The 16,098-nt window shown below is 29.7% G+C and overlaps 1 protein-coding gene across 1 annotated transcript; it reads right to left on the minus strand.

Moving 5' to 3' along the window:
- Nucleotides 1–15,083: 15,083 nt before the first annotated feature.
- On the minus strand, nt 15,084–15,597 carry LOC112521974 (auxin-responsive protein SAUR50-like). The gene has a single exon (XM_025131001.1). It carries the CDS (start codon nt 15,523–15,525, stop codon nt 15,220–15,222), a length of 306 nt encoding a protein of 101 aa, XP_024986769.1. The 5' UTR covers nt 15,526–15,597; the 3' UTR covers nt 15,084–15,219.
- Nucleotides 15,598–16,098: the final 501 nt, after the last annotated feature.

The raw sequence follows: 16,098 nt of genomic DNA on the forward strand, positions 1-16,098 counted from the left end.
GAAACAACTCCTCATGTGTGATGTGCAAGAAGGAGCAATGTTGTCTAAATTAATTAACAAAAACAAAACAGAGTGAATTGTTTTGTTCCTTTTAAATTTTCTTCTTGTGTGTATATATATATATATGAAAAAAATCATCCATCCTAGTGAAGGAGGTTAGTTGATTGGCTCTTTATTCATGTTCATTGACTTTTTGTTTGTATAATTTATGCTTTTTATTGTTTAGCTTAAAAATGTACAAGGTGGTATACAACACATGAATCTTTTTGATGAACTGTAATGAATACTATATAATATAACCTGGTTTTGATTTTGTTATGATCATATATGATATACGTATATATATATATATATATATATATATATATATATATATATATATAGATATATATATATATATATATATATATATATATATATATATATATGAAAAAAAGAACATATTTTTAACTATTATTGATGATGAAAATGTGTATTGAAAAAAGTGCAGAAGATTGGATGATGTCAGATCCTATTGAATTGTAATTGTAATTGTGGTGCACCACCACCACCAATGAGTTAATTTCTACATTAAATATGTTTTTACTTGAAGAAACAACTCCTCAAGGGGTTGGGTCTTTATTGATTGTAATTAATACACTCTTCGTCCCCCTGGTTTGCTTCAAATTCGGATTCTTTCCTTACTCCAAAATAATTACACCCAATTTTCTTAGCCTCTCCATTTTGTTACTTGTTAACTTTCAATCTGTGCATTAATCTGCAATTTTACATTTTTATCTATTTTTATTAAGATTATATACCACCTCATCTCCTCTGAGAAAACGCACAGCCGTCTCTGATCCATTCTTCCCATGTGTTCTGTTTGTGAGGGTTACAAAATTCTGTGTGTGAGAATAGAAGTTAAGGTGATCCAGAAACATAGAAAGGATCTGGACCTTTGATCACTTTTAATTCCACCCCCATCCCATAAATTGCACTTATTATGATAATTGATCCGGTGCATCGAATTAGTAGTGTTGATCCAAAGGTGGAGACTCATTAATTACCTTTTTCATCATAATTTCCATTTTCACTAGAACCCACCCCTTAATTTAATCGTAATAAATAAACCGATATCATTTTATAATGATCAATAACAATAAATCAAGTTAACCCAACATTACTAGGATTTTAAACACGAATGACTTGTTTGTGAAAAACTCATAACCAAACTTGGCCTAAGCCTTTAGTAGTCAAATGTGCATCATTGCTCTTTGCTTGGAGGAGAAAAACAAATCACGTGACGCCAAGTCGACGTTAATTGAACCGTAGAGATCATCACTAAGCCTTTGTACAACCATCCCTTGGATAAAGTCAAGGTTAATGACACCACACTGTTGTCGAATTTCTAGTCAGTCTTGCGACTTTTTTCATTCTTACGTTGTGTATATATGATCTTGAGATATATGTGTATTTTTTCATGATAGAAACAATCAACCAAATCCAGTGACCTCATTAGTTATAATAAAATGGCTATCAAATCGTAAATCATAATTTGCAATACGATAATTGGTAACATAAAAATGTTGCATATGATTTTATTGTTGAGATCTTCTTTGCACCATTTAATTCATGTTGTAGTGATAAATCATACACATTGTTTTTGAGTATAGGGGTGGTTTACTCATATATACTAAAACACTCTGTTTCATGCAGTCAATGTAAAAATGTTTGTACATGCAATGCATGTTCTTAACATAACATATATACCATACATTGCACGAACATCAATGACAGAACGTAAAGTATCACACTTTAGCATGCATCATAGTTCTCGTAAAATCATGAAAACTCATCGTTTCTAAGAGTATTACTAAACATCTCAAAACCTTCATACGGATTTTCAACGAGTAACCTTTATTAATTGATTAGGGTTGGGTTTTGGTGAGAATGATGAAAGTCGTTACGGTGAGAAGGGTAAGAAGGAATAACCACCATTGGATCAATCCTGATTGAAAATCAAGACTATTGCGATGCATCGAGATGCATCATATCAATTTGCGTAATAAGCACAATTTATGAGGTGGAGGTAAGATTAAAAATGATCAAAAGTTTAGATCATTTATTAGATTTTACACCTTAACTAATGTTTTGAAAAGACCATTCGTCTAATCCTCAAAATTTCATACGAATGTTTCTTACCGGTCCAAATGTCTAATGTCCTGTGAGGAAAGTCCATGTGTCTAAATAGTCCACTTAATCATTCATCATATTCTCAATCGTCAAAGGTATATTACTTAATTATTGCACATATCGTGACTAATAAACAGGGCCGTCCTTGAGAGTAGTGATGGCCAAAACCGGCTCAGAATCGTTGGAGGACAGGGACCGGCCAAGGACCAATCCGGCCTGAGACCGGTTATGGATTTGGGGCGTTTCGCGGGACCGGCCTAGCCCGATTTTTCAAAAATGTAGCCGAAATTTTTAAAAAACTAGCCATTTTTTGGTCCTTTTTTGTATTTTTTTTGCGTTATACACACTATATATAAGTGTATTGGTTGAAAAATTTACATACCAAGTTCTCGATTCGCAAAAAACGTAAAAAAAAAAACGTTCACAATTATCGGTTTCTCGCTATATTTTGTAAGACAATGTAATTTTAATTATAATAAAACACATTTTTAAAGTGTATTTGAGTGACTCAATTACAAATTTTATAATGTATTAAAAATATATATCATTAAAAAAATAAAAATAAAAAAATTATTTTTTAATGACCGGACTGGCGGCCCATAACCAGTTACAATAAAGCTTGACCGGGCTCAACTTTTTCGAACGAGACCGGTTATGGCCGGTTATGAGAAATATTGGGACCGGTCCGGGACCGGTTTTTGGCCATCACTACCTGGGAGGGTGGCACAGGCGTACACCCAGCGGCCTAGGACTCAAAAATATCAGGGTCCCAAGTTTTTCCCTTAAAATACAATAGTAGTCTAAAAAAATTTAATGAATTAAAGAAACCCAAGAAATTGTAGCATATAATAAGAGGGAAACAAATTTAGTAGATAATAAGGGCCCAAAAATATATCAACTAATTATATTGGAGAAGAAAATAAAAAATTTATTTAGTCATTTATTATATGCTATTGTTTATTATCTCTCTAATTTTTTTTTATCTCCAACAAGGTCCAATGATATTGGTTATTGCTATCTCTATATGCTTACCATTTTTGTGCTTCAACAATTCAACATTAAGATCATATGTTGATATTGCTATATATTTTTGTTGAATATTTTTATTAATTTCTGCTTATATTGACTATTGCTATTTGGTTATGTTGTTCTAATTGTTTTTGTTGACTATTGTTATCTATTTTTGCTTCTACATAAAATATTTTACTATTGTTTGACAACCAATCTATTGTTCTTATAATTTATGACGTGTTTCATTGTTTTGTGATTAGTCAATTATTTTTTTTCTACTAGATGTATAATGTATTTAGTAATGTCTCTTACATATGTCATGTTCCATAAACTTTTAATCTTAAAATCTTATTTTAATTAAGCAAAAAAAGAAGGAAAATAGAATTTAAATATTTTCATCAATTGTTTGACTTATGTATATTTCATTGGGATTTCACCACACTACAAGATTCTATTTAAGTGCTCAAGCAATCATTTATTGCGCTTGCATATTATATGTTTAATTCATTATTTATTCTTATTGGTTTTCAATGAATCATCTTTTCTTTCATATTCTTATTGGTTTTCAGTGAATCATCTTTTCTTTCATATTCTTATCAATCCTCGTTTGTCTATTTGTATAGAAAATCTTGATAATCTTATTTATTATTGATTTCTCATTAACCCTCACGATTACTTCTTTCACACGAATTATCTTTTTGTATCAAAATAACACATATGAATTTATTAGCCATAGTTTCTATACTCTTGGTTTCAAATTACCTAATAAGAAGTACGTAAATTTAAGTATTCTCTTATATATCTATAATAAAGATAAATAAAATTTCTTTTCTCAATAATTTATTAACATTTCTTGTACTTAATTTTATACTAATGAAAAACATCTATTGAATTGTTTTTTCATACTTACCGATAGTCACTACAAGAAAAGTGAGATTTGAATATGCGTATTTTAACGATGACATGTTTCCGCCACAGGTTATAACGATGACACGTTGTTATATACCATTTCTGATGATAAATTGACTTTTAGTGACGACAAAAGTCGTTGCTAAAAGCCTTGTTTTTTGCAGTGGGTTCTATTTTTATGTTCGTCCAGGGCCTATAAAATATCAGGAAGGGGTCTATTAATAAATAAATAGAGTTACAGTTATTAAATAGAAGTAACACGTTTATGTTAAAATGCATTCTTCGTGTGTGTGTGTGTGCATATATATATATATTGTATTAATTAAAATAGAATATCTTAACCATGAATTATAATTAACCAAACATTAGTTAATATAATGAACATTTAAACATGTAAGTGTGACATAAATACATTAAGCTTCAAATGTGTATAAATTGCATTTAATAATTTGATGCAAGATTAAATCAATGACGTTTGAAATATCAACCATTTACCGTACTCCAAAATAATTACTCCGTAAGTTAATTCTTAATAATTTTATACTAAAACACTAAACACTTAAATTAATATATCAATTAATCGTCTAAAATAAGCAATACAGTCTTATTTAATTCAATTAATTATATTTCCATGGGATTAATTTTGTTAAAGAAAAAAAAAATTCAGAATGCTTCTTTGGGCCCATAGCCCAAAAAAAATATTTAATTCGGTCCAGATCCGAAGACCAACAGGGCCAGATGTGACCCATCTAAATGTTCCCAGCAGCCGAAGGTAGAAACTCCATATTGGTTACATTTTCAAGCTTCATTAAGTGGTTTTTCATGCAAATTTTGTTGGAACTTACTTTATAGGTGAGAAACTTGAAAATTAAATATATTTAATAAATATATGTACTTGAGCATTAAATAAATCATTTAATAGCTTCAATCTTATGTTTAACTATTTATAGTGGGTTTCTTTTGATCAGATATATATATTTAAAAAGACAGGCTTTTGGGGCCTCTTGACTTGATATTATGTTATTTCCACAGAAGCTTACGCAGCCGTAGGTATTCCCACATCGTTACAGAGAAGATCATCTAACTTACTGGAACTTTGTGGGAATGCCGTGCAACTCACTTTTGGCGCTTGATAGTTACGGCGGTTCATGAGGGAAACATATATATATATATATATATATATATGTATGTGTGGTGTGTGTGTATGTGTGTGTGTTTATCATTTCTGGACAGAGAGGATATGAAAAATTCTCTCTGGTTTCTCTACTTTTTCCTCTCAAAATCCATCGCCAACATCATTTAATTCGCTAGATACATGAATTCGATTGTTGTATCCTCAGAACAAACACCAACTTTACCGGCAAAATTTTAATCTTATGACACTAGTTCGTGCAGACCTCGATCTATTTTGTTTCCATCGAAGAATCAACAAATTCAAGTGAGGCTTACGGATTTTACGATCATTTTTGTTGTTTATTTTCGTTACATAGATTTTATATAAGAATCCTTTATTTTCTGCAAATTTCTTTCATCAATATACACAAATTTTTGTTTATAATTGATTACTCCTAACAAATTTTGGATATTTTGACATTAAAATTGATAGAAAACTCAAAAATTATTTCTAGTAATACATTTACAATAAGGTTTTCGGTTTGCACCATTCATAACAACTAAAACTCAAAATAAAACTTCAATAAGCCATGTAAATCAAATCATTTGGTACCACCATTTTATTTTTCATTTCATTCCCATATTTATATATCCTTTAAATATAAACTAAAAAAGTACTCTTATAATGCAGCGAGACATATCTGAATTTTAATGTTTTATTTTATTATTTATTTCTGTCGATGTTAATATCAAATCAACTATTTAAAAGTTTCATTTTTTATGTAATTTCTTTAATTTATTATTATTATTATTATTATTTAATTTAAGTTTAATAACGAAATAATTTATTTTTGATTTAATAATAAAACATTTTATAAAGATAATAATTAAGTATTCTGTTAAAATTTAATGATTATTCTAATTATATTTTAGATTTTTTATATTTAAAATGAGATGTTTATCCTGTATTTGATTATGTTTATCTGCAGTTAATTACACGAATTCAGATATGGAGCTTTAATAAGTTGTACTTACGCACAATCTACTTGTAATCTTGAGTTTTAAGTAATATGCATTAATAAACAATACTCTACGTATAAAAAATGGTTTTTAAGAGTTTTTGTCAAATGCTTTATAATATAGTATAGATACGACGAATAATTCAAGAGTTAATTCAATAAAGACTTTATTTTTTTTAAGAATAATTACAATATTTGAATTCTTTAGTCCATACTAGAACTCGCGCAATACAGCGAGATAAATCTCGATTTTAATGTTTAGTTTTTATTCCTTGTCTCTATCGATATAATACGATTTATGTAGTTTTGAGAAAACGATAATGTTTTTATTTTTGAATGAAATATAAATTTGAAAAAAATAAATTGATATTAATATCAAATTAACTATTTAATAGATCTCGTGTAACTTCTTTAATTCAATTTTTGTTATAATTTAATTTAGATTTAATAACAAAGTAATTTATTTTTGGTTCAACAATATTTTTTTTATAAAGATAATAATTAAGTATTATGTTAGAATTCAACGATTATCTTAATTATATTTTTATATTTTCTATATTTAAAATAGATGTTTATCATGTATTTGATTATGTTTATCCCCAGTTAGTTACACGAATTTAAAAATAGAGCTTTAATAAGTTGTACTTACGTAAAATTACTTGTAATCTTGAATTTAAGTAATATGCATCAATAAACAGTACTTCATGCATAATATTTTTTTAAAGAATTTTTATCAAATGCTTTATAATATAGTATAGATAAAATATTGGAAGATAAAAAAAAATTGATTAAAAAATTGGATACATACACCAAACCACTTGTCCACTTGTTATTTAAATAAACAAATAAAGGTGTAGTAGTTAATTAACGCCGGGCGAGGAGGTATCGGGTCGGGTATTAATTCATGGACCACAACGTATCTTCCCCTTTGTAATTCTATGGTTATAAAGATATTAATAAGTAGGTTTATTAATTGTTCCACAAGGCATATATTTATCCATCCATCTACATGCTCCCTACTCATACAAATTAAATATGGTTGTTTCTAAGGTGTTATTTATTAAATACTTATTCGGGTAAGTGCTTATCAGGTCACATTACTGTACGGAATGAATATGATAATGACTAAGAATCTTACCCGATAAGAGCGAAGAGAAGAATCAAGAGTCTTACCCGGTAAATGAGGACGACAACTCTTACCATGGTTAGCGCTTACCGGGATAAATTGTTGCATACGATGCGTTTTGGTGAATAAAATCTTACCTGATAGGTAAATGATATTGTTGAATTTTACCAGTAAGAGCTTACCGAGTAAATGTTTAGATAAACGGCCCCTAATACTACATTTGTTACGGCATATGGTTTATTAAGATGATAAAGAAAATACACATATTTTCAATTTTGGTTATATGGGTCGGAGTTTCACAACTAAACAATGTTTTATAGTAACAAATCTCTTTTGTCGCATGATATAGATGAGACAACCCATTTTTATCGCATCAAATAACATAATGACCAATTTGTCGCATCCAACACAAGTTATACCAAAATTGTTGCATTTCATTGATGCGATACATATTTTCCTCGCACCAATCAAATGTAATAACCCTCTTTTGCCGCATCACACATATGCGATAATCTTAATTTGTCGTACCACAAGGATGCGATAATTACACTCCTCGCATCACAAGGATGCGATAAACCAATTTTGTTGCATCATACATATGCGATAACACAAACTTATCGTGCCATATAAATGCAATAAAAACAGTTCATATGATCAAAATCTCATTTTAACAATCAGTTGATTATGTTACCCTTATTTCAAAATGTACATCTCTCCTGATTATGCCACACTTATTCCAGCCAGTTGATAATAACATATCAGAACTCAAATTATGCTAATAATATGTAGCATATACTAGTTTTCAGAAACACCCAAATATAAACCCATATGGTTCCATATAAAAGCATTTCAATTAAAATTTGAAGTAAAACTCACCTTGTAACACAAATAGATTGCATATATAAACCATCAATGAATATCAGATACAAACACATAACAATTTTTTCTCTTCTTCTTTTGCTTCAGCTTACTTTAAACCCAAAAAACCAAAAATATCTTACCACTAACTTTTCTTATCTCCCAAAAAGAAACCATCAAAAGATAATTAAAAGAGAAGATATATACTTTTATATATATGAGGCGATGAAGCATATAACATTTTAAAGCAAGTTTTCAAAACGCCACCTTCAACTTTCATCACTTAACTAAAAACAACCCCAAACTTTTTAAATATAAAAAGTTTAGTATGTAAAAGAATATTTGACAGATAAGTATAAGCATATTTACATCAATTTAAATATGTTAGTCATAAAGTAGGCTCTCAAACACTACATCGCTCCTCGACAACTACCCCGAAGTAACATCATAAAACCACATATGTTTATTTGCAATAACATGTAATCAAACACTGTATCATAGGTAATGATAATACCTTAAACATACCAATAAGGCATAACTATAGAAATAATATCATTTGGTAACATATGCATTTCAGTTCGAAAAGGTTATAAGAGAACTCACTGTGATCACGATAAACGAAGATATAAACTCCAACCAAAACGAGAAATCACAACTAAACACTTGAATCTGAATAAGGTAAGCATAGATCACAATCAAGATAGACAAACATAATCTTATCTCAAAACAAACTCTAAGGTATATAAATGATAACCCAAAATGAGGCGAGACAAAAATCGTAAAACCACAACACAATGGCTTACTTGACCTGCCACGTGATTAAGGTCGCGGTAGAAGTTGCACAAGTCACTGGATGACGTCGCTATGACATGCAAATCCCATCTAAATCCAAAGTGATACCAAACCTTGAAACAAACCTTGAAATCCTTTCTAAACTTACAAGAAACACAATAATAGACCAACAATTGATTCCAAATTGATATGAAGAAAAATCACATTTTGAAATCACAGAGGCTTAAGCGACTTGCAACACGACTTAGATCGCAGGCAAAGTCGCGCCAGTCTATGGTTCGACTTCTTTCCCCTGTTTTGCGACTGGAAACCTGACGCAAAGATTCAGTTGAGTTTCTACCCATATCCAACACCAAAATTAATTAAAAAAGATCAAATTCATAAAAACATCTTTTGGAGTCCATAACCATATCCAACTCAAATTACAAATTTCACATAATCATGAAAAAAGATTAAAGAGAACTCAAAACGGAGTTAACAAAGAACTCAAATGCACCAAAACAGGAAAATCTACAAAAATCCTCAGGACCCGATCTTAATTAGACTCTCAACAAATAAACCAAATACTGCCACTTTGACCTAAAATCCAAAACTAAAGCTTTACTACCACAAAGTTGTCTAATATTCATGATTTAATTATTTGTTTTTTTTCATGATATAGACGACAAAATATTAATCACACATGTTTTTCATATGTTAGTGGTTATTGCATATAATTTTATTATTGTCGATTACAACTATTTCATAATTATAGACCATTTTTTTCTCATTTTATGCGTGTGGTCCATGCTAGCTATACATTTGTTGTAAATTTAATTATTATATTTGAGTACATTATAATCGATTTTCTAATTCGTTTAATGTTTTAGGACTAGAAATAAGATTTTAGATAGTAGGTAAAGAATTACCGTAAAAAAACGGATTTTTTTTAATATAAATGTAAGTTATTTTACTATCAATTGCTTTAAATTTTAATCAATTTTTACAGCTAATCACCAAATTTTAATTCTTCAAATGTCATAAAAATGATTTTAAAATACACATATCCAATCACCAGTGTCATATATGTACAGATTTCTTACATGATGCATGGGAAAAAGGACACTCTCACGATGCATGGGAAAAAGCCCTCCTAAACGAGAGATAACCATAACGGTGGTGCTTGATTAGTTGAGCTTGACTCCAAAGATTAAAAGTACTTAGAGGTCTCAGGTTTAAATCCAATGAGAGATAAAAATCCCCTTGTAGCCACGGAGGTTCAAATGCGGTGATTCCGGACTATCTGCAAATAAGGTGGTCGTCCTGGGATTAGTCGGCTCATATAGCGGGTTGGATATCCGGGTTAATAAAAAAAAAAAAAAAACTAGACATCATACATGGTAATTTTCCAAAACATAATTTTAATTCAGTAGAAATTTGAAACTTCAAAGGGAAAATGGTAACGTTTCAAAATCCTAAAAAATAGTGAGTCAACCAGGGGTTTGAACCCTTACAACCTTCAGTTCTAACAGTCATGGGCGGCAGTTGATCGCAAAGATAAGCACCCTTACAACCTTCAGTTCTAACAGTCATGGGCGGCAGTTGATATCCATTGTACGTAGTCGAATTTTCAATAATTATATCATTGCACAAACTTGAATGAAACCCATAAACTCAAACCTCTATTTTCTGATATCCCACTCGAATTTTTCTTGAATTTTCTTTAGGGTTTTTGACCTATGGAAGGTAAATGATTCGAATGGGATCCCCACCCCAGTTTTTGCATATTGGTGATCACAAACTTTGGAAACACAACTCAGTGATTCACCATTTCTGTTTCCTGTTTCCAAACCCCACACCTTCCCGATTCAAGATTTTCCTATATGGCAAAATAGACCCTTCCTTTTATATAATTACTTTTGCATATCCATCTAATTACTAGCAGACCAAATATATATATATATAGGGGAGCGATCAAATGCAAACCACTCAATTTGTACAAACCGTGTAAACCGCATTCAACCAATCATAATTTTTCATTTTGTTCATTTTTTTGTAATTATGAGAGGTTGATTAATCATTTTTATTGTGGAGGGTGTTAATCATATATATTATCATCTTCATTATTTTAATTTTAGAGAAATACATGAAACAGTTTCATTAAACTCAAAAAAGGTATTATATGAAACAATTTCACAATATTAAACAATTTCATGAAAAAAATTCATAAGATTAAACAATGAAATCGATAGATGAAAGTGGTTTGCACGGTTTACACAAATGAGGGCGGTTTTCATATGATCACTCCTCTATATATATATATATATACAAAGGAGAAAAAAGTACATATAGATCATACATATTTTTTTATTTTTAAGGATATTGAAAATTTTGTAATTTGCTATTTTTTATACTAAATTATAAATCGTCAACTATAAAAAAAATTAAGAGGAAAAGGGGATTACTACACTCTACATGACTCCGATCACCGCGACCCTCTTTGTGAGTCCGTCACGGTGCATCCCAAACACCACATTATGTCTTATTTTATTATCTAATTAAGCTTAACGGAATGAAATAAATGCTTGTCATTGAACTTTTATTACACGAATCATGGAGCATGCAGATTTCAAGTAATAATACAAGGATCGAGCATCGAGGTTAGAAAAAAAAATCTATAGATTGATCGATCTCCACATGTAGATAATGATTCAACGATAGGACCATCAAACTACGTGGTGCAACAAGGGTGACCGGTTAAAGATAAGTGAACCTACAAGGCATTAATTGAAACTTCAAGGGGTCATATCACCCCAACCCTTGTAGTTTAAATGGTTGGACCGTTTGATTGAACCGAATGAAGTTAAATGGGTCATCTATCTCGAGACTATCATTCTTTGAGGTTAAGAATACAACGATCAAGCAAAACATAGTTATGCTTATAGAAGGCAAATTCCATTTCTTTTATTGGTGGACGATACACGTGCATGGATGTATATATACACATATAATTAAGCCACTCCTATAAACAAATGACTCATACTCCTAATACCATCTAAATTTAACCAAAACCATCGTTAACGTACAAGATAGATTTCTCAACCAAGATCAAAGAGTTTTGACTCCTATCATAATAGTAAAAGGAAAAATATTTAAAAAAAACGTTTACTAATCAATGGTTATTCCTAAAACAGGTTTAATGATTTGTTCTTGTCTATAAATAAGTGAAATAACTTTATATTTTAGCAGTTTGATAATTTATGCAAAAGACGAAGAAAAAACAACATTACAATTTTTATGTACAAACACTTTTTAACAAATCATAAAGGTATAAACACAAAGACACCAAATTACCAATCATACATGTCGTTTCTTATTCAAAATCGTAAAAGTATAAATACAAGAAACGACATGTATTTATAATTATGATGATTTGCTACAATAAAGAAAATCAAATACGGTAATTAGAAAACCATTTCGCGTTTTGTAAATGACCTTAATTTTTGTTTAGATAAAAAACTTCATCAAATTACCATAAGGCAGTAGGGTTGATGGAGGAATCTTTGTTTTTTTTACAAACTTAATAATACTTGTAAACTTATAAACCAGTTTTTATATGTTTTTTGATGATATATGTAACAATGTGGGAAAATAAAGTGTTTAATTATATGATATTGTTTTATATGTAAAACATTCATGACTGTTTTTCTTCCACACACAAAACAGTCTTAAACGTTATGAAACAACACTATATAAACATTGTATTTTCACACATGATATTAACGGTTTGTTAGTTTATTAGAGTTAGACATCAAATTGCCTTAGTGGGGTTGATGGAGTGAGTAATAATAGTACATGATGTTGCTACATAACAACTAAGTGGACACCTGCCATAACAATAAATTTTGGACCACTCTATATATATTTCCTTTAGATTTTGTTTTTTTTCCCTCAATTCAAATCTTGGCATTATATGCTCACCTATGAAATTCTTTTTCGATCTTTTTGTTCAAATACTTTTTCCAATTAAATCCACTTCTAGTTCTAATGGTAGCTATCCATCTTTGGCTTTTTTATTATTTAAATAATAACCAAAATAGTTGAATAAACCTGAAGGAAATTATTTAATTTGTGTCTATATACGTTCGTTTTAGTAGGTAAGAGTTGAGTTTACCTATTAATAAATGTAATGCTTCTGCGAGACGCAAAGTCCACCACTAATGTCAATTTAAAAGACCGAAGATTTTCATTTTATATAGTCTAATTGATAATGATGTGCAAACGATAACTCGAGTCTCTAACATGCAAATGCGGTTTAAGAAAACAAAGTTTGTAAACAAGAAGTGGTAAACAACTCGATTTCTTCCAAACCGTATCATGTAATTAATTGTCGGTTGATGCATTTCTATTTTTAACTTGTAAATTTCTAACGAACTAACTTACTAAGAATGTTTCCAGATTCAAAGCCGGATCCCTAGGTGATTCTTTGGATTTAACCTCGGATATTTGTCATAGGTCTTCTAAGAGTTATAATTAAGTTCAGGTGTGTTAAAAATTAAGTCTTGTCTATTGGCAAGATGGAAAGATCAGTTCGAACATACATAATATTTTATTTGGATAGATCCTTTTGAAAGCAACTTTATTTTTTAACGTATATACATTTAAAGCAGACAAGGAAATTCTTATGGAAGATGGGTACCTCCTATAACAAGTACCGATTGTTGTAAACAAGAAATAGAACCTATTGATATGAAAGATGACCTTCCCGTCACTTAATTACTCAACTTTTGAGATTTGTGGCATTCTCTTTATTAGATGCTTTTTCCTATATCTGAACAAACGTTAATCAAAATGATAAAAAGTAATTTTCTTTTATATAACAACTTGTCTTAAATTTAAAGTTGTGTGTTACCAATAATCTTTATCATGATTGTCAAGTTGATGTGAATGTTATTAGGTTAGCTTGTGTTTTGAAGTTTAGAACGTTACATTTTATATTAAAGATAACAAAATTTATAAGTTTGGTTAAATTTTAATATATATATATATATATATATATATATATATATATATTACAAACAATTGCAAAACAAATATATGTTAATTAATACATTGAATTCTAGCCATAGATGAAAAAAATCATATAAAATAGCACATGATGTATTGGTTAAAAAATATCATGATTTAAAGAGTTCTCAAAAGATGCATATATATATATGTGTGTGTGTGTGTGTGTGTATGTATATATATATATATATAGAGAGAGAGAGAGAGAGAGAATCAATGTAGTGATTAACATATATTTGTTTTACATGTATTCGGTTCACAATGTAAATTTTTTTGTGTGTGTTTATGAAGAAATATACATAAAAAAAAGTTTCACATTGTAAACCAAATACATATACATCTTATACATTATGAAACAAATGTATATTAATAAATATATTAAGTACTATACTTAAATAGGAAAAAAAATCATGTGAAACAAATTCTTAAGATAAAAGTTCTCAAATGTTTATGCTCCTATATACAATGAACAAATTTTGTAGTTCTCATATTTTTCCACTTAATTTTTCGACATGTCTTTTTGATCATATTTCATTGATATTTAACTTATCAACTGGTTTTACTAAATGTGACCAATTTACAAGTTAATATATCTTAATGTATTAATTAGCCAATAACTAATTTACTAAACCTAATTAATCATTCTCGTTAATGACCATTGTCCATAAAAAGAATGATTACACATATAATCAGATTCAAAATTGAAGAGCTGATATTTAATGAGATACCAAATAATACTAATTAATACCGCTAATTAAGTCAGTCAATCCGGCCGTTGTAATCATCATATATATATAGTTGCCTAAATTAAATCCGTTTCTTTTTACATAATAACTGCAAATCTAATCATCAAACAGCTAGAAGCAACAAAATATTCCGTAGATCAATAGCATAAAAATCCACAATTATAACATTCAAACAATATATATATATATATATATATATATATATATATATATATACATATATATGTATGTATAGCCCAGAAGGAAAAACCAAAACACATTTGGTGAGAAAAACTTCTGTAGGATTTACAAATTAATTAAAAAAAACCCATTACAAGTTTTCTTTAAATTAATTTGGTAATGCATGGTTAGAGTAAACCCAAAATAAAAAAGGGAAATTATAGTAGCAGCTGATCATGTATATTCTCTAATTCACGTACGCAAAACCTTAAGCGATCAATGAAGTAAGTGACTCAAAGACTTGTTCTTCACAAGGAATGGTTAGCCCCATATCATGGTCGAACCCAAACTCTTCTTCGGCTCGTTGGAGCAGGTTCTGGAATTCCGGCCGGGACAAGAAGGAAATAGGTATGACGTATCGGCTACGGCTTTCTCCCACGTAAACGACGAAATGGCCCTTGGGTACGTCATCATTATGTTGTTGTTGTTTCTTTCCTAAGCTTGAGCACCTCTTCATGATATGCTTGAGAATTGCAGCCTGTGAGAGCTTGTTTGATGATTTCTTGAAGGCCATTTTTGGGGAGTTAATGTCACTGTTTTTGGCTTTTGGTTTTGGGCAGTGGAAGAATATTAATGGAAGAGAGTGTGAAAGAAAGCTGGTGATGTGGTGGGAATGAAAGGGTCATGTGTATATATAGGGTGCTCCATCAATCTGGCTTTATATTCATTTCCTCACACTTGTAATATATATTTATTTATATATAATATGTTCTCTAAAGTTGCATTTAATATAAAACTTCTTTGTTTGAATCCCAATTACTAACATTATTATATAATTAACCATTGGAGAATTAAAGAATATGAATGATTCACAAAGTTGTTACTAAAAATGTTTGTGTTTATATGGAGGGGATGAATTTTAGAGTTTATAAACCATAGACGGACCTAGAGGGGTGGTTAGGTGGCACATGTCATCATATTGTTCCTCTGTAGTAAGGTAAAAAATAATAGGTTCGTGAAATGTGCAACCGTTTTATTCTAGAAGGTGCAACCGTTTTATATGATGCCACCGTATCCAAAAATTCTTGGGTCTGTTATAAACACATGTAAATTGGAAAAATAAAAGGATGGTTAAGTTAAAAAAGCT

The sequence above is a fragment of the Cynara cardunculus genome (assembly GCF_001531365.2).
Source record: "Cynara cardunculus var. scolymus isolate 2C chromosome LG 11, CcrdV1, whole genome shotgun sequence".
Lineage (NCBI taxonomy): Eukaryota > Viridiplantae > Streptophyta > Magnoliopsida > Asterales > Asteraceae > Cynara > Cynara cardunculus.

What these genes read in the sequence shown, in the direction of transcription:
- LOC112521974 (XM_025131001.1), bottom strand. Translation starts at nt 15,525, where the DNA reads ATGGCCTTCAAGAAATCATCAAACAAGCTCTCACAGGCTGCAATTCTC.